General features: G+C 39.9%; 1 protein-coding gene across 8 annotated transcripts in view; it reads right to left on the bottom strand.

Annotated features, from left to right (window-relative positions):
* The window catches only part of TBXAS1 (thromboxane A synthase 1), a 238029-nt gene that overhangs the window by 67875 nt on the left and 143548 nt on the right, over positions 1 to 26606 (bottom strand). For all 8 annotated transcript variants that reach the window (XM_032445779.1, XM_015867313.2, XM_015867322.2 and 5 more), the window contains 3 exons: positions 24637 to 24725; positions 21540 to 21688; positions 20477 to 20607 (listed from right to left, as the gene is read on the bottom strand). In XM_032445779.1, coding sequence (XP_032301670.1) covers positions 20477 to 20607; positions 21540 to 21688; positions 24637 to 24725 — 369 coding nt within the window. The remainder of the gene's footprint in view (positions 1 to 20476; positions 20608 to 21539; positions 21689 to 24636; positions 24726 to 26606) is intronic.

Here is a 26606-nt window from a genome sequence, read left to right as displayed (position 1 = left end):
GCTGGGAGTCCATATACTGTACAACAGAGAGTGCAGCTCTTGGCATGTTCAACACTTCAGGGATTACACTGGTACATATATTTCGGTTACAGTGGTTACAAACCAAAACAAAACACTTCCACTGTGTTCATTAGCGAGTGGATAAACTACATCAGTAAAATAATGAACTGTGTCTGTAGAGATATTCCCTTTTATTCATACAACTAGTCCATCATTGTCTAAGCTACTTTTAAAACAGCATAATTACATTTATATTCATTGGAGTTGTACCACTGTAATATGATATTGTTCAAATGGTGTAACATTTGGAGAAGTTCTGCATTTATCCTTCTCTAGCTGTGAATTTTCTTGTAAATAAATTCACTGTTCTCCAAGGACTTGCAGTCCCAAGTCATGAACTGTAAGCTGAGTTTGGTCTTATATTTAGACAATACATTCTCTGGAGATTCTAACAGATGTTTCTCCAGCCTTAGATAAAATCAGATCTGGACTTTGTACAAAGCATATTGTTATTGCTGTCATAGTACAGAGATAATCACAATGACTACTGAATGAAATTTCATTCATGATAATCTTTGCCGAAAACAAACTTAATGAATGCTAGCACGAGTGAATATTCCCAAGGATGTGCTCTGAAATGCCTCCATGGCCATTTTGAGGAGCTCTTTTTATTACTCTCATAACATATCTGGTTAGAAATTTAAAACCTTGTCTCACTACAGATTCTGCTTATAAGGTCACACTATCTAGAAACAACTGACTATCTTATCTGTGCTATGCGATTTGTTCACAGGTGAGCATAGGTTGCTAGGAACAACAGTTTCATAAACAATCCTTGCAAAAGAACATATTCATCTCTAAAAACTACTTGAGCAATAGTGAGAGGAAAGAAGCATAACATTTGTAAGATGCAAGCTTTGTTCAAGATAATTTTACACTATGCAAGGAGATGATATATTTTAGCAAAGGTTCTCTTCCTTATGGTTCATTCTACTTCACTTTAGGCATCAGTATAGAACGCAACATAAAAATAATCATCAAACCAAGTGAGAGAAAAGATTTCCAGGGTTATAACCAGTCATAATGAAACATATTTTTCTTCCACACCATCAGAATAGAAAAATCACTCTGACTCAAAAACCTAACAACGGCAATAGAGGCAAATACTAGCATAAAACCAAATATAATTGGATTTTTAAGTGCTGGAAATGAGGAAAAGGTATCTCATGAAAATTCACAGGGTTTTTCTCTTCTCAGGTTGATGGCATTTAAAAAAAATAGAAAAAGAAAAAAAAGAAGCCAGTTCTTCAGCTTGACAACAGAGCAGGCACTGACAGTGTCACTGCACAAAAACATTCTCTGGTCATCACGTGTGGCTGCTGGCTTCCTTTTGCCATTAGGGACATTTGTCTGATTTTCCTTACGAAAAGCAAAAGCCCATAATAGCCTCTTTCCTGTCCTCTGATACTTGCATAGTTATATTACAATTGCCTTAGAAACAAGTTCCTGCTTCAAAAGAACAGTGTGCTGGTGAGATGGACTCTAGTTTGCCCTGATACAACAAAGGGTTTATCAGTAAGACAATGAAAATTGAATGGAAACATAGTATTTGAAAAATTGTAATTTGTATGCAGCACGGACAGAGTATATGCCTAACTTGGTGGCGACACAGACATCCCCTTTGAAATATATAATAAGACAAGTCCTACTTTCAGCTTCCTTGAGATAGACACCTTGCAATATATTTCCTGACACCAGTGTTCTGGGCCATATCATTTCTCTCATTAGTCTCCTTAAGCATCACCTGGCCATGTAGAGAAATTGTTCTGCACAGAACCGTAACGAGCTATGTGCTATGTAGTGGAAGAATAGATGTGTGCTATACCAGGAAAGGCAGTAACTATCACCCCTCCTTAAATCACCACTTTCAAGTTTTGCAACTGTCAGAAGAAAAGAGAGATATCATTCACATGCAATGCGTCATGACTCTTCTCACAAGGGACAAGGGTCCTGGGGGAAGGGGATGTCTCCATCTCTTCCCATCCTAAACAGAGAACTGTGCTTTTATATCAAATAATGATATACTGGCCAACCCTTTGGCAAATTCACTATTTGAATTCACTATCCAGGAGACCCTTCAGTTACATTTTCAATAGAGAGACTGAGGCATATGATCTTCTGCTAGGTAATGTGAAAAATTACTTAAGATAGACTATCAAATGTACAAGGGCAGCTCCCAAAGTAACATCTCCTATTTTATTATGTTGGACCACAATGTCTGGAGAAAGTTGATGGTATGGCAGTAGAGGTCAAACCTTCTCACCAGTATTACATTCCATGCTGTTGCTGTGTGACAGATGGCAGCAGAGAGGCAGTGTGACCAAATGGTGACTGACAAAGAGGTGGGTATGAAACAAAGGTGCATCACTGAATTCTTCCATGCAAAAAAAAAAAAAAAAAGGCACGCACTGACATTCATCAACACTTGTTGAGTGTTGATATTGACCAAACAGTGGATGTGAGCACAGTGAGGCATTAGGTGCTGTGGTTCATCAGTGGCAACAGCGATGTGAAAAGACAGGTCACAGTCCTGGCAGACACGCATAGCTTTCACACCATGAAATGAAGAACATCTTGATCAGCTCATCCACATGAATCAGCAGATTATGACCAGGGAACTGCATACAGAGCAGAATATCAGCTTTAATGCATTGGAAATCATGGTGGCAATGCTGGAATATCACAAAGTTTGTGCCAGGTGGGTAGCACAAATGCTCACACAAGAACACAAAGGACGCCATACGAAGGTTTGTCAGGACCTACTGAACCAACATAAGGCTGAATGTGACAGTTTCCAGGATCGCATCATTACTGGTGGATGAGCTGTGGTGTCATCATTATGAGTTGGAGTCAAAACAGTAGCCCATGGAGAGGTGACGTGAATACCATATCAAAAAAATATTTCAAGACACAGCTATTGGTGGGTAAAGTAATGTGCACTGTCTTTTGGAATAGGACAGAGGCAATCCTTCTGGATTTATGGGAACCCACACAGATCATAAACTCTGACAGCTACAGGGCAACTCTGACTAAGCTGAGGGCTTGAACTTCCAGACCAAAGAACCTTTCTCTGGCAGCACTACAATGCAAGCCCCCATCATGGTTTAAAGATCATGGAGCACACTCTCTGTCTTGGCTAGGCTGCCCTACCACACCCACCATATAGTCAGGATTTGGTACCTTCTGACTTCCATCAGGTTGGGCCAATGGTAGATGGACTGTGAGGGAAATGTTTTCCAGGCAATGACACTGTCAGAGCAGCTGTGGAACAGTGGGTCACTTGTGCTAATGCATGTTTTTATGAGCATGGTGTAAATGCTCTTGAAAATGTACAGCTAATTGTGGTGACTCTGGAAAAACAGTATTTTATAGCCAAGAATTTACTCAATCAATTAATGTTATTGTGCTCTTTGTATCTGTTGTAGTTTCTGTGGAATAAATAGCAGGCATTAATTTCAGAGCAACCCACACATCTCAGTTTTTGTTCCTAAAGCTGTGAGTTCACTTGGATTTTGTACAAAGTGTAGCTGAATTTTGTACTGCTTCAATAGTTCAATTTCCTGTCTTGAGAATATAACAAAACTATGAAAAGCAACTTAAGGAATCATTTTAGAAAACATGATTACTTAGTATTCTGTAAAGCACTTGTTGTGGCACAAAAGTCATACAAACACGATGCTGTTAGTACAATACCGTACACAGTAAGCTGTGCAGACCTTCCTAGCCCTTCTGAAATGCTCTCGTGGCAGCTCAAAAAAAAAAACAAAACCAGAAGCTAAGCTTCAGAATCCCTATCTAACTGATATAAAGCTCTGATCTCAGTGAAATATTCTTTTCTACAAACTCATAGAAACACTGCTATACTTGTTTATATCAAGGTCATTTTTTGTAAGTTTAACTAAGGAAACATCTTCTTAGGTGAGGACCCTGTGTCACGCTGCAGTTATCAGTAAAGCACTGCAGTAGCTACCAAGATCCTCTTGAAAAAGAGGCACAAAATGCCATCCCACTATAACTATCATTTTTCCAAACAGCTTTGAAAGGGTCACACTCAACATCACCAACAGGTTTCATTTGGATTCTCAGTGAAATCATGAAATAAGTCAGTCTCTCTGCAAACATACCAGCCCCTATATATCTTAGAGAGATCTTCCTTTCCTCTTGTGCTTGAACTTAAAAGCTGGAATTAACTGGAAGGCCAGAGCTGATAACCCTGCAGGCTGTGGGGACTGTGCTCTTGCTGACAAAACTCAGCACTGGAAGGACTCCGACTCTGTTGAACTGTAGGGTCTGATCCTTGTTCAAGAGCAGTTGGCAGGAAAAAAAAATGCTTTGTTTGCATTTGTTAACATCAGCTGGAGGACCCACTGCAATGTTTTGATTGTAAATGAGCTGAGTTTCTAAAGGTAGGCATGCCTTACAAAGCAGTGTGACTTGAGTTCAAATTCTGAGTAAATTCAAAGCAAAAAAAACCAGTATTCACTGAGTATTCTGCTTGGAAATTGGAAGTTTTTGGCAGCCTGGTCTAATCTTAACATCTGCAGTCAAATCCCAGACTGGGAAGATTTCCTATTATTTTGGGCTTGTTCTAATATTTTTATACATTATCAGCTCTATACTCCAATGGGAGTTTCTGGCTGTAGTCCACTGAAGGAAGAGAGCACAAATACTGAATGACACCATATTTGATGTCAAAAACCACATCAGTGTCTTTGCTTTCTTTTTCAAAGAAAGAAGTGTCCTTATAACAATATCACATAAAATGCTCTCTAAAGCGCCAGGCAGGACCCTGAATGGGCAGATACGCCAGCAAGCTGTTCAAAGTACCTTACCATGAAAAGTATAAAACATCTCCTGCATGTGTCTGACAGTATGCTGTTGTTTTTGGTTTTTTTTTTAAATAATAATTATTTTTAAAGTATAAATTCAATCATAACACAGATTACAGATTTTACTGTCTGAGGTGGCTACCATATCAACAGAGTGGGCAATGTGAACTAGCAGTTAAAGCACTGACCACCAGAGAAGAAGCGAGGATGCTTGGAGTTGAGTTCCCTATTTTGCCTTTAAAATAATACACTTACAGCTTATCCATCTGTAAAATCAGTACAACACACATCAAACCTTAGAATGCCCCATGTGTAAAAGCTAATGATGATTTCAGAAACCCCTCTAAGACCTAGGATGAAAACAGATTTACAGACTCAGAAAGTTTAAGGCAGAAAGCACCATCACATCAAGAGAAAGGCTACTCCACCCCCCCACCACAAGGCAGGATCAGCCAAACCGGCCCTGACAGCTGTTTGCCTAACCTGCTCTTAAAAACCCAGCCAAGCTCCAGATTCCCACAGCCTCCACAGGCGGTCTGCCCCAGCTCTGAGCCATTTTTGTTACTTAAGAGTTTTCTTCTCCTCCAGGGAGTCACTGCATACATTGACAATCATCAGATGGCACCCTGCTGCACCCCTTATGTCTGGAGCTCCACAATTCATATGTACAAGTTTATAAATGTAAGATACCTCATGCTCTGTTAGAGATAGGCAGGTAAGAGAGAACCGTACTGCTGGATGTTGCTCAGTACAAGAGCTGAGAGAGAAAAGCATGCAGATTCTACTGTTTTCTTCCTTGGATATTTTGCACAGAACTTCTATTCCGGTCCAAAGAGCTGAGTATATCCTCTTTGGCTCCCATTACACACACTGAGCTTTCAGGCAGTGGAACAAACTCTGGTGCTTGAAGCTCTACAACCTCACTTGGGCTTTGGGCAGAGAATTTCTCAGTTGGTTTCCATCTTCATGCTGCTACTCAGGCTCTCTAACCTCCAAAAATTAGGGTTAAATTAAGAGTGTTTAGTTATCTACAAAGGCACAAGCAAGCCTAATAGTGCCTGAAAGAGCAAAACGTGGGGGGATTTCTTATTTCTTTGTTAGGGCCTCATCTCCCTTCACTTGATGATGCTGCAAGCAGCACTGAAGTGCACACATCTTGAAAGACAACAGATATGTTCTGAAAACATCCCTACATAATCCAGAGATGAACGTGAATTTTGGTTCTTAGTGAAGAGAGAGCAAAGAACTATTTCTACTTGAGAAAAGCTGAGTATAGGTCTTCATGGCTCATGTAGAAGTAGGATGTTTTCAATCTTAAATGTGTAGACCTCTTGCCAGAGATCCCAGCTGGAGGCCTGACTCGGCTGAAGTCAAATATGGGATGAAGAGTAATTACAGTTCCGGTTGCCGAATGCCTTCACTCACACATTTCCCTAACCACCACTACACACCTTATAGAAGCAAGCGCTGAATGACATTGAAACCTCCTTATTCTGTATTTGCAAAACATTCAGCATCATAACACTCTGATAATGACTGCTGCTATTATCAGTAAATAGTGGGTATGCACATGCTGTAGCTATGTTTCTTCTGCTTGTACATGCTTTGCTTTTTGGAAGCGGAGGAGTGAGTTTAAAAGAATACATGGAGGGCAAATGCAATAAGAGAAAAAGTAATTGGGGAAGGAGAAGAGCTTGGTCTAGGACCCCTATGCCCACCAGTGAGTGGAACCTGTACCAACTCCCAGCTCAGCACAGAGCTGACCACCCTGCTGCATGCTGTATGCACACACCCTCTCCCCAAGCTTATCACCTAGCAAACCATTCAACACTCCTCCCCTCCTCTATTTGCAGGCGGAAGGGAGGATGCAGGAAGGGAGTGTTTTAGGATAAGTGCCTGACACCCAGCAGCTTGACCCTCCACTGACTGAAACCGCTGAATAAAGGCTGCTGTTGCATACAGTCCCACTGTCCATTTTCATTTTATTTGCCAGAGATTATAATTGTATTTACTTAAATTTAATTTCTGATTAATAATCAGTCCTGGTTTTAGCAGTTGCCTGACATTCACTGACAATGCATAGAAATCTCATTATTTCTCCTTTCTTCCTCATTCTTCCTTAAAGCCTCACCACTCACTTCAAAAAGCCACTGAGATGTCTGGTGGCTTTAATGGTCTCATCCTGTCTTCCCGCATCTCTTCCCACAATTTGTTCCAGATTCTCCCTTTTGTACCACCTTATATACACACTGTATGCATATTGTGGGAAATAACACCTCGTTATTCAGTTTTGTGAGGGCATCGAGTAATTCTGGGTAACAAAAAATCTCATTATTTTTTAACTAAGCTAATTACCGCTGTTAGACTGGCGTAAACGCTATGTGCTTCTATGAAAAGCACAACGCTATTTATCGTCTTTATTAGCAATCGGAAAACACACCTCTTTCCTTACTATTGCTTTTCTGAGCAACTGCTCTCCAGTGTTGATGGGCAATCCCAATGCTGCTTTATCCATTCAAAATCACACCTGCACATACAGTAGGATTTATATAAGATCTTTGGCTATATTAAACTGGCTTTTACCAATAGTATATAAATCTCTTCTACATGTGGATCTCCACTCCTGTGCATGAAGGGGTACTGATTTTCAGCACAGTTGGTAAAAGCAGCGTTGGGAAGGAAAGGATTATTTTCTGCCCAGTGACCAATAACAAATTGTGTTATTCTCTGCAGTTTCACGGATGCTCGGTTCAGTTATGAGCTTCATCCAATAGATGGCTCCTTGGTAGCAGGAAGCATTCTCCCCCTGCTCTCCTTCCCTTCAGAGAGTTTCAGTTCGACTTTCTAATATTTACACGTCCATTATCTTGCAAATATAGGCATTTTGCACACACTGATAAACACACAGAAGAAGCATGTTGTGCATGAATGAAAGAACAAAAGAAAAATTAGACGGCATTTTATGTATTTTCATGCCACTTTGTCCTCTGCCAGTATAGAGATGCATGAAAAATAAGAGTCAGGCAGCACCGTGGTCTGGAATGCTTCCTAAAGTCACACGCTTAAAAAAAAAATACATACAAATTCAGAAACACATGAATATTAACAGTATGTCAGAATACCAGCTGTCTTTCTCCCTGAAAATAGGAGGACATCTCCCGCATCTTACAGATCCCTGACTGAGCAATACTTAAGCAACTTACAGGCATCATTACTCCTCTGTCAATGAAAGATTTTTTACAAGGAAAAAAAAAAAATCCTATGTGTAATTATTGATATAATGAACCAGGAGAGCTCTGTGTAATTGGCAAAATGAGACAGAGTGCAAGTTAATATCACTATGAGTAACAATGCCATTTCTGAGATGGGGAGAGTGAATAGGCTTTTGTTGTTTCCAGAAAAAAAAAAAAAAAATTAACAGGAATAATAATAGCAAAACTTGAAACAATAATTACATTCAGACAAATCATGTTTATCCCAGACATGCAATTGTGACTTTTCTCAATTAGAATAGTAATTCTTAGTCTTTTCTGTTCTGAAATCTATCTGCTATGTCACAAAGATCTGGTCACACACCTGCCAGTGACCCCAATTTGGAGATCATGACCCTCCGGTCAGACCACACAAGTGAAAAGTGAAAACAGAACACCCACAATAAATAATAAATCTCACAGAAGCCAGCTCATGACTATTTAAACCCCTACAGATTAAATCCCTACACTTCAGTGGGGCACAACTACCAGCCTGCTATACCTGCTGTTAGCATATAAAATAATAGCATTCCTAATAATAACATTTATGCTTGCAATATCAAGTTGCTTTCAAAAATGAAGAAAAGGCAGCAGTTTAGTATAAACATACATATAAATATATACATAGAAATACATATTTTACCAATCCTAACATTAGCACAATTACAACCATTATAACAACTGTCAAGAAAAGAAATAAATGTTTTGCTCTTGTTCAAAGCTCAGCACACAATCACTGTTTACACTTCAATGCTCCAGAAGAACTTGCCAAATGCCGTACCTCAAATCAGCTTTTTGTTAGCTAAAAATTGTTAAATGTGTATCAGCCCACACTGCTTACTCCAAAACAAGCTCACAGGCTTGGACACTATTGCTCCCCTCTATTGTGAGCAGACAGCCCAAAGATTCCTCCAGCCCCTTGGGAGGGGGCAATCCCAGACTGGGCAAAGAACCCCTTGAGAGCAACCCTGTAGAGAAGGACTTTGGCGCCCTGGTGGATGAGAAGCTGGATATGAGCCAGCAGTGTTTGCTTGCAGCCCAGAATGCCAACTGTGTTCTGGGCTGCATTAGGAAAGGGGAAGCCAGCAGGGTGAGGGAGGTGACTGTCCCCTCTATTCAGCTCTCGTGAGGCCCCATCTGGAATAATGCATCCAGGCATGAGGCTCCCAGTACAAGAAAGATACAGAGCTCTTGTAGTGAATCCTGAGGGCCACTATGATCAGAGAGCTGGAGCACCTCTGCTATGAAGAAAGGTTGAGGGAACTGGGCTTGTTTAGCTTGGAGAAGAGAAAGCTTCGTCACTGTGGATTTCCAGTACTTGAAGAGAGCATATGAACAGGAGGGGGAACGGCTGTTTATGGTGGATAGTAACAGGACAAAGGGGAATGGTTTTAAACTATGACAGGGGAGGTTTAGGTTAGATATTAGGAGTGTTTTTTTCACACAAAGGGTGGTGACGCACTGGAATAGGGTGCCCAAGGAGGCTGTGGATGACCCATCCCTGGATGCATAAAAGGCCACACTGGATGTGGCTCTGGGCAGCCTGGTCTGGTGGTTGGTGACCCTGCCCTTGGTAGGGGGGGCTGAAACTCGATGATCATTGTGATTCTTTTCAACTTAGGCCATTCTATGATTCTATTATTCTAATGGGTATTGAGCATTAAACCAGGATATGCAAGGGTAGCTTCATGCTCTGGGGACCCCTCCATTGGCACAGGGGTCTTCTGTGTGCCCGGACCTTGGCACAGCACACAGCAGCTGGGATATTGCTCTACATCATGCAAGCAGCATGGCCAGTCCAACACTGGTGAAACAGAGAAGGTCCACCTTTCTTCCTTTTTCTCTCTTGGGATGCTGCAGCCAGCAGAACTTAACCCAACCCAAAGCCAAGCCTGCACACTCGACCCTCCTCCTCTTTTTAAAGGGTCGAGTTACAAACATACAAAATCACAGCTCGCAACTGAAATACTGACAACACTTTTCACTGTGGAGCAGTTTAAAACAGGCAGCAATGATATTCATTAAGCTGTTAATAATGGATTGTGGCACAAAGCAATTTATCAAGTTTCCATTGTAATTAAAATCACTGAATATTTGGGCACTTGCAATGCACCTAGCTCTCCCTGCTTCTGAAGCTTTACATTTTAATGTGAATTATGGCTCCCTCTCCCAAGAGACCTGCTAAAAAGCCCATTTTAATTGGTATGTTTTTAATTGAGATTACATTATTAAAAAGTGTACGTTTCTGATGATGAGAGAAAGGAGGTGCTCTGCTCCCCTTTAGCCTGCCTCTCTTAGATATAGCTTGCTTATCCCAGAAGGTGGAAAAAAAGGAAGAGTAATCACTCTGGAGAAAGCGAAGAGATCCCTGCACAGCCAGAGAATATGAAGGCAGGGCAAGGTTGCCATTGACTTCTGCTGTGCAGGATTTCATAGGCAAATTTGCAGAGAGGGAGAGAAATCGTTGCAATTGTTCAGGCTGTTCTTTTGCAAAAGGCAAAAGTGTAAGGAATGCCATGCAGATATTCCTGCCTTGCAGCCAGCTGACACAGAAGGCACGTTCGAATAAAATCTTTCCTTAAAGCTTCCAGCGACAGAGAATCTGTCATTTCCCACAATAAGGGACCCAAATGTTAAACTATCCTCCAAATCCAGAGACAGCCATGAGCAGCTGGGGTTTACCAAAGGCCTCCAGCTCTGCTGGCTCCAAGCTGAGGAAAAAGAGGCAGCATCCAGGGCAGCTCAGGCATGGCGGCAATAAGAGAATGGACTTAGTGAACGAAGTTGGCCGCTTTCATGCACTGGATGTGGCCTCCAGGTTCAAAAGGAAAGCAGCCTCACATTCTTGACACCAAAATGCTGACCACATAAACGGTTCTCTTGTTGGTGTCTCTTATAGTATGGATCTGCTAACATAAGTAGACAGAAGAGAAAAGTGAGAAATATCAAAGGAGTGCAAAGTAGATACCAACAGTTGAGACAGATCAAGGGAAAAATCTCCAGAGATCAAAACATACCAACAAATGAACAAGACAGTTGGACCAGAATGAAATATCATGGAACAGCTTTTTCATAACTGCTTCAGAAAAGGTCAGGCTGTATTGCAAAAAGAAGGCAATGCATGGGGCTGAGGGGTTAGAGTAGGAACACAGAGACACAGAGAGACTAATAGAGCAATATCACAAGCGCTGCAACTCCTCTTGTAGTTCTGAGAGACCAGGAGGAAGGAAGGTGAATCAGTAACAGATGAAAGAAGACAAAATATGAAAGATAAAATTGAAAATGATAATACTGATAGAGAAGGGGAAAACTGTTATAACAGTTAGGTCAGTAAATCTATAATATTTTTTCTAAATTATGAATTTAGGTGCTCTCTACTTACATATATCAGAAAAAAAGTCTGTAGAGACAAAGTACCCAAATATACTACTGCTGTGAATGGCAAGTTAAAATACATACATAAAAGCCCTGGTCCCAGTCAGCAGATCCCTTGAAGGTTTAGATCAAGAGTAAGGTTAAAATAATACTACTAATAAAAGGTTTTAAAAAATGGTTATGCAAATGAAGATTAGAGGTTATATCCCAACTTGGCATTAAAGGCCACCACCCTGCTATGCAGGAAATTAATCTCCAGATGATGTTGTTCTATGACAAGATTCCCTTTGTTTGTTGCCTGAAACCCTCACACCCTGGATAAAGACCAGATCATGGATTAAGCAGGAAAAAGGAAGGGCTTTCAGTGACCTAAAGCAGGCTTTTCTGAGAAACATGGGAGGGACAGACCACAAAAGCAACACAGAGAAGAGAGGAGGAACTGAGAGAAGGCAAAGTTAGAAAAGAAAGCAAATGGGCATAATTTCAGAGTGAAGGTTTCTCTTTTCGGCCAAAGGGACAAATACTGACATTACGCCTGAAGGTCAACAAATAAAAGATAGAAAGAAAATAAATATTAGAGAAGACATGCTTTATGCTGAGGGAAACACAATAGGAATCAGTGCTTCCAATCCTAAAGGAAATTGACCCTAAAAGACAAGGTAACACTGCTTAGGCTGGATATTTTTCATGGATGAGAACATACAATAGAAGGGACAGACTGCTTACTGATTTGGCATGTATCAATATATATGTGACTACAGATTGCCTGCTCTAACTGCTAAGAGGGAAAAGAGATGCTTTACTCCCATCCTAGAAGGAAGGGGGGCATCAACATGGTAAAGCCTCACTGGTAATGTGCAACTCCTGTAACTCAACACCTAGTAACATTTCCCCAAAGATGTACCATGAGCCGACAGGTTGCAACAGCCTCGATCCAATTATTTCCTCTGACTGGAGCATCAGGAGAGGTTCTAACAAATAAGGGGATAAACTTAATGTCTAAGGTCGTGAAACAGCGGAATTGAGTACTAGGTATAAAAAGTATTAAAACCTATGCCACATCCTCCTCAAACAGATGGCCTTTCAGAAAGATTTAATCAGACATTGAAATGCATGCTGCGAATACTCATTACTAGCACAGGATCAGGCTGGGACAAGTGGCCAGCACTGACGTTACTGCCTACAGGGAATTACTGCAGGCATAAACAAAATTGTCAGTGTTTCAGCTTCTCTCTGGCTGACAAGTACAGGGTCCCCTTGCCATCACAGGGGAAGCCTGGGAGGGTAAAGGAAAAATTAATGAGAGGTAGGCCAGGTCTAGCTTACAGGGGAGAAGGAAGAGACCCAGACCCTCACAGTCTTATTTATTTCTTTCTTTATTTTTTTGCTTCCTCTGTTTTCCACCTGTACCAGCCAAGCCACTGCAAAGCTCAGTGACACCAACCACTGTTTGATGGATTTCACCTTCAAAGCATGAGTTCTTGCTCTTCTTATGTTTGTGGACACAAATCAGAACAGTGACGACCCTCTCTCCTTCAGCATCAACAACAGAAAGAACAGGATCTGACCACAACACCCAGCACACGGAAGGAGATGGAAGCTGAACTGACCAAAGAAAGCCAAAGCCCAAAGCAAAGCAAGAAGAGGATTTTTCTCTCCCTTAAATAAATGGGGCAGTTTCTTTGGAAAAAGGCAGTTTTGCCATTTAATTCTTCCCTCCTTCAGTTTTTCAGAGAATTTTTACTGCAAATGTTATTTGGAAAAGTCCTTACACTATCTTTTGGCCTGGATTTTTGATAAACAATATTTTAAGTGACTGCTTTTACCACATAAACATAATTTAAAAAGTCATTAAAACCCTTGACATTACCAACAGCTGAGCATGTGGGTTTATTTATTTTTACACTGGGTGAAAAAGCCTTTATTTAACGCTAAAAAAAACACCCTTCTCAATTAAAAGATGTTTCTCATATGCTGTAGATCAGCAAAGCCAAATGTCCATACTCACTTCCTGCACTGCCTGGTGAAAATAGGAGGAAAATGCATGCAAGGTTTATTGACAGAAGTGTTTAAGTCCTTCCTCACTGCAATTTTGAAGGCATCCTGTTGGCCTAATGACTTCCTGTGGAGTAATGGTGCTAGAGGGCACACCTGAACCTCCCCAGTTCTGCCAGTGTGGAGTAAAGATATCTTTTGAAGGCCCTCTGAAGTACCTCTTCCACTCACCTCTTAACAAGAGAGGTTAGCTTTTTCTGCAAAGATAACCACATGTTCCTGGCAACATTTTCCTGGCAGATCATTCCTGGCAACTCCACACACCCAAAAACTTCACCAATCTAGTCAGTATGAACAGCCAGGTTCTTTGATTTCATTTCTACCTTTCAACGTAAGTCTATGCTCTGGCCAATCGAAGCATGTGAGCAGTGCTCCAAGAAATCAGTGAGATTGCTCACCTGCATGAGGGCAGTTTGGAGCTTAAACCATGCCTGTAGTAGGACGTGTGAGATAGCAGGTAGGGGATGCTGCTCCTGAAGAACTGAAGATTAACAGCAGTGGCTGAAAAAGGCTAAATGAGAGCATAGCTAGATGGAGATACTGGGGAAAGCATGACAGATGTCAGATTATTTTATTATGGCTGCTTCAGTGCTTGCTGGATTGGGGTAAATAATATATACGTTATACCACCTGCCTGTTCCTTGTCTGGGATCTATAAAGTACTCTGGTGCTTAACAGAGGAAGCAGTAGAAATGGTGTGATAATGTCAAAGGTCAAGTAATAGCAAGCAGATCTAGCATGTGGTGACTGGCAGCAGGTAACCAAGCAGACATTTGCTATCCCCTCGTGACAGCAATGCTTGTACTGTGCCACGCTCATAGGTGTGCTGGGCCACAGAGCTCGGACAGATGCAGAAGCAATGCAAAACTCTTCCTGCTTCCCCATCACCACACCTCAGGGGGGTGAGAAAGTCACCATTCTCCTTACTTATTCTGTCCTTGATCTCTTTTAAGCAGAGAGACTGCGGAACTGCATTTCATGATGAAAGCACCTCAGCCATGCATGCCAGCCCAAGCCCAAAACCAAAAGATTCTGTTTTGTAGGCCTGCAATTAATCTTTGGAAAGATAACAACACACTGACCAAAGAATTTGAACCAGTGACCAAAAGTAACGAGGACTTCAAGTTCATTTCCCTCTGAGGATTCGAGGCCTTGTTGTGTTTAAATTCTTGCTTTAAAAAATCCTCAGGAAGTTACAAAATTCATTAAAAACTTCACCCTTAAAAAAAAAGAAAAAAGATTTTTCTTCAAATTTAGGAAGGAAAGAACTCAACTTTGAAGGCAAGCACTAATGGCTTGATTTTCAAAAGCTGCTGAATAGCTAAAACTCCTTTTAACATAATGCTGCTTTTCATCCTGTTAGAATCACTGCGCACTGCCCAAGCACAGAAACCAGATTTAATGTTCAGAAGATTTTTAATATAATCCAGAGGAACTAAATCTTCTCCTTAAAAAAAGCAGAGGTACAGGTTTGCGATATGGGCTCAGACCCCATATTTAGCACAAAATCATTTCTTGTTGTTTTTGCTTTGTTTTGTTTTGTTTTTTAATCTTAAGGCAGATTTGCTGTTCCTGAAAACCCACTTCACTTTTTCCTCCTGACAAAGGCAGCAGATGAGAATACGATCAAACCGTGAGAACAGCCTTGCAGAGCAGCGTCCCTCCTGCAGACTTAGCAAAACAAAAGGGCCAGGCTGACCCTTTGTTTTACTGACTTTATTAATCAATAAAAGTGGATAATTTAATATTGCCGTGCACTATGTATCCTTAAACAGACACCACCTTCTTTTAAATATAAACAGGTTTTGCTTGGTTTTCTACAATGGCAGGAAAACTGCACACTATTAGAAAGTGTATAATCCTCCCATCTGCTGTTTCCTTAGAAAAATATTTACTTTTAAACATCTGTACTGCATTTTCCACAGTTCAAACACACACATAGCTCGTGGAATGTACATAGCATTTAGCAAATTTTTAACTAAGTTTTCTTAGTAATTGTATAGTTTTCCCTTGACAAGGAGAGGATCAGACTTTTTTCAGGAGGATTACCTCTGCTCAACTCATTTCAAGCAGCTCTTGAATAAAATAGTTCATTAGTTCACGAAAAGGAAAAACTCAAGGGAACAGCTGGGGAAGGCAGAGAAAAGAACAGAGTGCCACAGTAATTAGGTTTTGAGATTGTCCCTTATCCTGCAGAATGCAGGTACACACACACATCCTTCTTCCCCTTAGGTAAAGCACCTAGGGGAGCTCATCGCATGTTGTTCCTTGGGAATCAGTGTTCCAGAGATTAAAGTTGTAACCAGGCCATCGTTTCCCAGAAAGATATTAAAAGATACCACTTTGTTAAAGCATGTTACTATAGCAGTGAAAGGGCAGTTACCTCCCCTTTGCAAGTATTCCTGACACATCAGCCCTTTTTTAGGCTCTCACAAGTGATGCTGCAAAGTCCAGGTTTTACTCAGCAGGAACTGCTTGTGCCTGCCCAGGCTTGTGGGCTTGTACCTATCAGGGTCTGGCCATGGGATCAATCAAAAATGCAAACGAGAAGTGGAGAAAAATGGAGGAGAGTGTTGTAATTGTTCACTGGCAGTTGCTGACCAGAGAACTACCTCTTTTGTTTCAGACCTGGCACAATAAAAAGTATCCCAGTGCCGTACTAATCCTTGGGAGGCCAAGTCACCTTCAGGGCTGAGAGCACCAGAGCTTCTTTGTGGCTTAACACTATGTGACTCAAGGGCAGCACTTTTCCCACCACAAAATCATAGAATCACCAAGGTTGCAAAAGACCTTGTTACTCCAGTGACAGTAACTGCACCACCTCCTTGGGCAGTCTGTTCCAGTACCTGACCACTCTCGGGGAAGTATTTCCTAATGTCCAACCATCATTTGTCTGCTCCAGACATCCAACAAAAGCATTCAGGCAGCCCATAGGTATCCAGCCAAATTGATTGAACTGCCAACTGAGATGTCAATGAATACAGTTGTGGTGATACTTCTCTGTGCCTCGTCGCCCTCTCATTTCAAAACAGCTTGAGACCGCTAAGAAACAGCTGATCATCATCAGAAACATCATAAGGTCACTATCATGGATCACTGACCTTGTATTATGCATTCACAGCAGACACTATGACTGGAAAAATTAAGAGACACTGGAAGAATGTGTTGCGATGTCCTTGAATTCTCCAGTTCTCCTTAATAATGGGGTACATACTTTGAAATCTGAATTTTCTTTCATATCTGTTGTGATCCTCAAAAATCAATGCTTTGCAATATCCTTAATATTCCCATTCCCAACGTCATTCCTATGGGTTAAAAATGAAATTCTGGCCTTTCTTCTGATGAGGGAGGTCATTTTCATCCCACAGGGTTAGGAGGATTTTAGATGTAATTTTGAGCACCATGAAAGACTTCATGTAGATAAGATCATTTATAACAGACTAGCACATTAAGAACCAAGCAACAACTTAACAGAAAAAAAAAAAAAAACAAAAGAAAAACCATACATGTACAATGATTTGCCTATCAGATTATTAAATGAACATCTATCAAACTATCACTTATTGAAACAAACAAACATTCTATCCACCCTGTTTCAGGAAACATTTTGCCTAAGGGAAAGATTTAATCCAGGGCAGATAATCAGAGTAAGATATTTGAACCCTTAAATCCTGCTGGAGTCTTTAAAGTAGATGTTAAGTGGTGCATTAAATTTGTGCTGCTTCTTCTGAGCAGGGTGAATTTGCTCTCCTGTAAACAGTGTGAAAAGCCTTTTACAATAATTTGAATCCACGAATAAATGTAATATATTAAAATTTCTAAAGTACGATGCCTAAATGTTTTTGTACATAATACAAATGAGTGGAATATCCAGGACTGAAATTATTTGACTGACCACAGAAATATAATATATAATTAAAATGACATCTGCAGCACTAACCGATGGAATGAGAAAAAGTGACATCACAGATCTCATATGAGCTGCAAGCATATTATTAGATCTAAACCTGGCTGTAAAATTACTATCTGCCTGTGGGATTATCTTTAGGCATTCAGAAGTATTGTTTCATTTACTGATGGAACACGGATGATAACAAGCTGACTTTGCTTGTCACATCATTTTTTGGCCTTTTTTATTCTTTGTTCATTTTCACAGCAGATGAGAGGAAGACAAGCTTCAGCTAAAGCATTTTCAAGGAGCTTTTCACTGTTTTACAGTTTGTTCCAAATGCTTTTTCTTTTTCCCCCCAGAAGATAAAAATAAAAACATTTTTAATGATAATATAGTCAATAAGGAGTAAAAGATGCCCATAGTGTAACATCTAGAAATATGGCAATCTAAGGAATATCCATTGATCTAATGTAAGACTCTGCTTACAGCCCCCATTATTAGCACAAGAAACCAGTAGCTACTGGTTATATCATGGGATCATCAAAATTAAGTGCCAAAACTGCTACTGATTTCAGTGTCTATCTTTCAACATTCTATACCTAGGACACAGGTCATAACCACAGGGCTACCTGGGACACCTAATCTCTGCAGATTACATTTCTGCGCTGGATTGGACAGCAGATATATTTTGATCCACTTCACATATCATTTTTAAGTCTTTGGCAAATTATTAATTGTCTTTTCTTGTAACAGAACTTGTGCTTCACCAACTTCAAATTCCAAGAACGGATAATACAACAGTTGGTGAAGAGAGGAAATAAAGGAAGCTTCAAACTTTCCAGTCACTTTTGAAAGCAGCATTAATGATTCTTGAACTGCACAGGGGATTTAAATGTGCTCTCAGAAAGCTGGCCCTAACAGCCTGACTAACTCTGAGTACTTGAAACCGTTCCCATATGACAACTTTGCAAATTAGGCAGAATCCCAGTAGCAGGTGGGATCCCTGCCAGTTGTGGACTTTTGCATATTCTGTTGAGGTAAACATGGACCTTGTACTTTCCTCTACGCTGTCTTGATACTGGGCTACTACTGTCATATGTTATCCTGACCTGGAAGAAACCCACAGGGATTATCAAGTCCAACTCCTGGCTCCACACAGCGACCCCCAAAATTCGAATCCTATGGCTGTGAGTTTTGCACCTCCCATTATCCCTTCCAACGCAATTTTAAACCTCTCTGCTCCATCAACCACTGAAAGCTGCAAACAAACTGCATATGGAGAGAATGCTGACTCTTGCTCATCCCTAGAATCTCATTTTTCTTTTCTTCCTACTCTAACCATATTCACCTGTTGTCCTTTATCTGGGCAGTCTGCAGTTTGAGAATGACCATCTCTAATATAAACAAGAATTTAGTCCCTGACTGACATATTCAGTGCCTCTGACATAGAAATACATTCTACTAATACATAACACACAGTAGTTAATACATTAACTAAATCTGACTCAAAACTCTTCATATGTACAGTCCCATAAATGGGCTATTAAATGCTCCACTGGATCTATGCACTAGAAATGAGGTGTCTGCAACAAGCTTACATATATCACCCATGTTTCATGAATTATATATGACTCCTTAGCACTGCATACAAACTTTTGGATGGAAAGAAGGGTGGAGAAAAAGGCATAAAGGCTAGTGGGAGGAAAGGACTTGAGGAGAAGATGAGCTGGATGAAAGATAGGAAGCATAGGATGATACAGCACAACAAATATGTGAGAATTCACTACAAGGAGTGTCAAAGAAAAAGAGCAGAACACGCAACACAGTACAAAGCAGTAATATTTTTGAAAATCAATTTGATTTTTAAATGTGCCCTAGATACAACATTGTGTAAATTAAAATCTCTACTTTTCTGAAGGTGACAGCTGTGGGGCTAAGCTGTGTGAAGAAGTTGAGATGATCCGATCCATCCTTACCTGTGCTGTTATTCCCATCAGAATTGCTGTTCATCTCAAAGTGGAAAAAAAAACATCTCCTTTATTTCAGAATTAAAAGCTTCTTGATAGGTATGTTATGGCATATTTCAAGTCAACTGATATGCAACACTTGTCTCAGTTACGTTTACTATGGAATTCTCTTTTAGATTCTTTGTTTCTCACTACACATCCATAATTAAGTGATTAACTTCTTTTTAAGCAAATTACATACACCCTGCAGTAAAGAATGGCCAAAAAGGAAAAGAAGATCTCAAGAATTTTTATATTCCAACATTGAAGCATACACTTATGTTCAAAATATTTCATATAACATAAGTGGAGAGACCTTTATTAAAATGTCTGTGCCTTCAGATACTTCATAAAACAACAGTGATTAACACACAACAAAAATGAGAATTGCCTTATGTCTAGATGAAAGGTATGGGTAATTACTGATTTGTTACTAAAACACATCAATTATTTTACATACTAAGTAGAATTTACTATCCTTATCTTTAGCCATCGCAATACCAAATGTCTGCTCTTAATCATAAATGTAGGTTCTCTTTTCCCAGTTTCAGAAGTAGTAGGAACTTCCACAAGACTATAAAAAACCCTTGTCAGCTGCTAGATAATGACAGGATTGAATCATTTGGTAGGGGCTCTCCCCTTTCTCTTTTTATTAAGGAAAGCTTAATGACTCCTGACTAAGATGAGAAAAAAAATTTACAAGATGAATCTCCTTCCTTCTGGATCCAGAAACTGGGTTGGAAAGTCATCCCAGATGCAACATTTCCTGCATCTTTATTTGAACAGAAATACTGAGAGAAGCAGCCTTTCTTGTAATGTCTTAACAGTTCTGCATCAGCACTAAGCCTGGATGATGGTACATGAAGCTAAAAATGAAGAAAATCCTCACTAAATTGCTTTGAATGTTCAAACAGACTGAGTTCCTTTTTTCAGCTGGGGCTCATGCCACTTCCAGTTTTTCCTCAAAGCATTTGTTTATCCATAAATTTGTCACACAAATGGCCTTACCTCAGCTGCATCTTGCTGGTCTCTGAAGACAACTGCATTTTTTATAGTTTGAATAAAAAATCCATTCAGTTCCTTTTGCTTCTTGTTTGGCAGAATCTGAAGCAATGGGATCATTATGGATGGGAAAGAAACTGTAAGAGATTTTTAAGGAAAAAAAAAAAAAAACAACCACTGAAATAGAGTGTAAAAGCATGTAATACCCCCCTCCTTTCATTAATATTACAAATCTCATCAACTGGGATGCGTTATTTTTGTGAAAGCTGTTTTTTCCACTTTCTCTCCTTTCCTCTCCTATATGTCAGTACAGCAGATCCTTTTGACAATTTCCATTTTGGCTGTGACTTTTCTGCTGAACAGATGCCCACCAAGCTTGCCCTGACTTGCAAGTCTTCCATAATGCTTCCAGATTTCAGTTCAGTTTCCTGATGCCACAGAGCCAGTACAACAAAGGGAGGAATTATTTTCCTTGCCTACTCAAACAATTACACACAGAAGGTGGGGGATCTTGACTTAGCCCATGAGATTATGGCACTGACCCATGCAACTGTGTGGTAGCCATTCCCATTTACACCTCTTCAATACTTGGGCATTGTTTTACTGTTTTCCTTTCCATTTCAAAGCAGATCAATGACTCTTAAGATAGAATATTACCACAAGGATGGTCATCAGGAACCCCCCACTGCCAAAAGCATAACACAGTTTTCCAATTTAGTTTATTTATTTATTTGTTTGTTATTTTTAATGGAGGACACAGTGTTAAAAACTAGAAACAATTATCTGTCCCTTCAGAAATTAGTCACAGATCCCACTTCGCAAGCAGGTTAAACATTAGGTTAAACCCCAAGACACTTTGGATACGCAGTTCCAGAAGGAAACAGCTCATGTGCTACTAGTACAGGTGCAATTTGTAATGCCAATAGGATCAGATGGGCACAGGAAACATTGCCACTGCATCACCTGACACTAATGTGAACAGGTCTAGATAGCAACACTGTAATAACTTAACATGAATAATTTTCAGAAAATAACCATAAAGGATTGGACAGAGGTGGTCTATACTTACGGATTAGAAAAAGAAGAGGCTTAAACAAAGACATCTCAAAGAATGTTCTGCAATTCTTAACAAAGGGGTCATCGGGGTTCTTCTGAGAGTCCACTTCAGTGCCAAAAGCTACGCTACCAACAACATCCAAAGTAAAGCAGTTGTAACACCTGCATTCAGAATAACAAACCATTAGCTATAACTTACATACCCATTAATATCTTGATCCTAAAAATACCATGTAACACTGATTTTAGTCTCTGATTTTGTTTGTTTTTAGATTTGAGTTTCAACAGAAGATGCTTCCATCATTCTGAAAATGCCAGTACTTACTAATAGCAATCACTACTTCTACATAGTAAGAATGTTTTCCTATAGCTCAGTAATTTTACTAATAATTTATTTTTAAAAATCAAGTTTACTTGTTATTATCTAGAAGTCTAATGCAGAAATTCATAACTAGTATTTGTGACTTACAAAAGAGAAAAATTCTTTCTCACTTAAAAGCACAGAAACACCTCCTACCATTTCAGTCTGAACTGTTAGTCACAAGACTTCTGGACTAGCTGGATTACTGTGTTGAGGACAATGGGATGAGGTTCAACAAGACCAAGTGCCAGGTCACATGTATTCAGTCTGGGGCTCCTCACTACTACAAGAAAGATGCTGAGGCTCTGGAGTGTCCAGAGAAGAGCAATAAAGCTGATGAGAGATGTGAAGCCCAAGGGAACTGGGATTGTTTAGTCTGGAGAAGAGGTGGTTCAGAGGAGACCTTACTGCTTTCTACAACTTCCTGAAAGGAGGCTGTTGCAAGGTAAGTGTCGGCCTCTTCTCCCATGTAACTAGTGAAAAGATGAGAAGGGAGGTTAGGGTTGGATATTAGGAAAAAATTATTCTTCAAAAGTGATTGTTAGGCAATGGAACAAGCTGCCTGGAGATGGTGGTGTCACTGTCCCTGGAGATATTCAATAAATATGCGGATGTGGTACTGAGGGACACGGTTTAGTAGGAAAATATTGGTGGAAGGTAGACAGTTGGACTAGATGGTCTTGGAGGTTTTTTCCAACCTTGGTGATTCTATGATTCAGTGAAAAGGTCCTTAAGTAAAACTTTCTATTAAGGATTTCTTTCTTGCTATTGATAGCTCCCTTCTAATGCAAAATCCTGGTCAAAGCCAAGAGGAACTGACATCCCATGAAACCCATACTTCTTCTTCAGAAGAAGCAAACTCTTTAAGAACTACAAGTGATGCATAGACCTTGGCACTGACACTTCAGAACTTACTGAATCTTTCCCCACATATCTGACCATTTATCCAGCTTTATTTCTAATGATCATTAGCATATACAGTAATTTGAGATAATGAACTGCGAATGCGAAATATCCTTGCAATCTGATTCTTCTGATATGTTTACAAGGACTGTTTTGCTGTATTTTTCTGTGACTGTTCTTCTTTACTACAAAAAGATAATATCACATTCTTCTGGTGTCTTAACCTGAGCAAGGATGAATTTTAAAAAGTCAGGACTGAGGACCAGTATGTCCCATGTATATACCATGAAGCATAATATCTCTATGATACTTGGACCACAGCCATTCTAAGTGTTGTGGAAGGAAAAAAAAATGCTATAGAGTTAAGTAACAACTTTGGATTTTCAACTCCTACATACACACAGAAGGTACTATTGGACTTGGAAATATTAAAATATTAAAATTCTGCAATAAAACAGTTTCAGAGTTCTTCAATCACTTATCTCACAAAATTGCTGAAAAAAGCTTAAATATTGCATTTTGAGTTGTTGACAAAATACAAAATGGCTAAAGACAACTAACATAAAGAAGACAAGAGACTGTAAACAGAGAACCTACAACCAAAAAATAGCTCCCGAGGCAGAGGCAGAGAGAAACACATCTATGTATGTCAGACTGGCTGAAATGGTAGCATGATAAAACAACTGGAAGATCATATTTTAAGATGGTCCACAACATGCATTTCTACTTCACAAAAGTGCCTCTTGAGAGGTGAAACCCCATCATGGATCAATAGCTAGAAAAACAGGCAAAGAAAAAGAACAAATGCAAAAAAGGGAAAGACCCATGAGGACTGAAAAGGTCAGTTTTAATCAAAGCACTGTGGTAAGTGCACTGCAGCTCCAAGTTTCATAGTAACTCCTTAGATGTATAATATAAAGAGATCTTTGTACACACATGAACACATGCATACATACATTCATATGTACTGTGCAAGGAATGGATAAAAAGCAGCTAAATATCCATTCCTTTAGATGAAGAAAAATAATTTGGACTACTCCAGGATGGAGGAAATCATGAGGAACTTAAGAAGATGCTGATCAACCTAGTAAGTGATGTGTAGGCAAAGCTGCCTAACAGAAAGGATGTACTTGAACTATGCATACATCATACAGATGCCTTAAAAAAATGGTATCTGCTCAGAGAAGGGGGTAGGTTGTATTGAAGCTCAGGGAAGATCCCTGCAGAAAAAAACAACAAAAAAAAAAAAAAACAGAAGATAATAGGATCAAAAATGCATAACAAATAGAAGAAAGCACAGTATGGAAAATATTAAATGTCATTTTATAAATCAGTGGTGCATTCTCATCTGGAGTACCAATCTCATTGTTTCACAAAATGCAAGCATGCCATTAGATAGGGTTAGGAGGAATGTGGCAAGAATGATTAAGCGCTTAAGAAACCTCATACAAAAAAGCATGAAAGTAACAGAAGAGAAGAATTTGATACAAGGTCAATTCCTGAAATTTCTACATTATTGGCAGAAAACAGAGGGCAGACTGGACAGGGACTGGTGCAACTTTTCTTTCTGCTTCCAGATGTTAAAACTTCATTAAACAGCAGATAGAAATACTGTAGATGCTTTCCCAAAATTACTTTTAAAGCATGCAGTGTCTCCCCTCAAGGAAGAAAAGGCATCTGTCACACACATCCTTTGTTCTGTGATCTCCACTTATAAAAGCAAGAGAAAAAAAAAAAAACCTACTGTTACACACACAGTCAGAGAATGTTTAGAATAATTGCCGAATTTCTGATACCGACTTTTTTTTTTAAAACCTAGTATTAGTTTCTGGTATGCTGAACGTACCTTTGGATATCAAAAGCTCTGCCAGAATCTGCATAGACTTTCAAGTTACTCAGCAGGACATCACAGGCCCGGTTTATTAGTGGTATCATCTAGAAAGGAATGCATTCTATTATGAATATTGTTAAAAATTATAAAAAATAAAAAGAATATAAAAATCAATTATTCTAAATTAGTCTTATCTAGTAGACAACATAAGCTCTCAGGTTCTTCCACAGGTGCAGTCAGGCTCTTTTGCACGGGTAAGAGAAAATGCTGGGATTGTCTGTTAGAAGTAAACCTATATATTATAGGAAAATCATTCTCCAGCTTGGAGCCTAAACTCATGATGCTTATCCGACCTTTAATTCTTGTCCATCTATGGCTATATACCGAGAGAGCAATCAAGCAAAGATATTCCTCTTATTATTTTTTTTAACAATTCCCTGTCCCATCTGATAATCCGTCGTGATCTATATTTACAGTACAATATATTTAGGCAACATACACTCCAGCTCATCAGGAATAATGTTTTCTATGGTTCAAAAGTCTTATAAAGATACCACAAGTAGAGGCCCAACATTTCCATTCCTCTGTCCCTCAGCCTGAGGAATTTAAGGCATACACTGGGAAAACACCATGCATATCACAACAGTTTCATGAGGGAAAAGTACATCTGTTACCTGAGGAAAGGGTTGCCTCGAGTCTCAACTGCCATTAGGCAGATGTGAATTTTTTCAGCTAGCAGTTCTTTCAGTCACCGACATATGATGGTCAGGTATACTAACCCACAGCCTGGCTACAGCTAACAACTAAATATTCTCTTCTTTAGTACATCATGGAAACCAGACGCAGGCAACCACCAAGATTTCCTTGAAGTCTTTCTGTAACTCTTTACATATGTAGGGCATCAGCCACTTGCTTGATTACACCTTCAAGAGGGGCAGGGGAAGGGGGCTGACTGTTACCTTGAGTCAGGGAATTGCAGAAATCCATCCATTACCCTAACAGTGCTATCCACCATGCCTCTTTCTCCATAGACTGCTGAGAGATCCTCCTACAATTTAATACCCCAATCTTGTTTCAGTTATGCCAAGCACTAGCAGACATATGCACAGCAAACCATCTTTCCTTCCTGAGCAACCTCCTTCAACATACGGATGTCAACAAACATGAGAACACACTTGTCCTACTACTCTGACATCCTTGTTACCAAAAAAGACTTACTGCAGCCTCTCAGCACAATCCAAAAGCTCTGCAGGCTGCCCAGCCAAGTCCATTTTGCTTGGCACTTCTACCTCTGTGAAACTGGCATAACACTTTGTGTGCAGGCATACTGCCATCCTAACACATGGGCAAGACTATATACAGTCAAAAGGCCAACGTGGGAGCATCCAATGTGTTTTCCAAAGGCAGGAGTCTCAGTTAAGAATGTGTTTAGCAGCTCTCAAGGTCTCATACCTATACAGGACAGAGCAGGTTGTTGCTATTTCAGTTCAAAGCTGGATTGATTTGGGCTGTGCAACAGGAGTCTCACAAAACAATTTTGAAGCCAGATTAGTATTCTGTAAAAGCAGCTGGTAAGTGTCTACAAGGTGTGCACCATGTTATGTGAAAGTTTTCTGCCCTTTTTGCTTTCTAAAGAAGGTCCCCTGCAGGGAGCTCCTTCTCAAACGGTTCAACAAAATTAACACATTTCTGTTCAACACACTGAACCAGGGTGAAATGCTTTATATTCTCTGGGTCCAGACCTTCCAATGAATGGAACCAGTCAAGGAGAACAAAATGAAAATCCATATTTTAACAGGTATGATGTTTTCTAAACAGATGGCGATCATTTCAGATTTTTCTTTTATTGCCTTATTTTCCCTTTTATTCTTCAGCACATCACCAGACTTGAAACCACCCAGCTGGCTGCTATTGCTTTCCAACAGCTGGCAAACATGGTCGGGGCACGTACTCCTGGCCAGGGCATCTCACAGCTCGTCTGAACT

This window comes from Coturnix japonica, chromosome 1 (genome assembly GCF_001577835.2).
Source record: "Coturnix japonica isolate 7356 chromosome 1, Coturnix japonica 2.1, whole genome shotgun sequence".
Classification (NCBI taxonomy): domain Eukaryota; kingdom Metazoa; phylum Chordata; class Aves; order Galliformes; family Phasianidae; genus Coturnix; species Coturnix japonica.
Note: the sequence above shows the minus strand (reverse complement) of the source record. Positions and strands in the feature narration are given on the sequence as shown.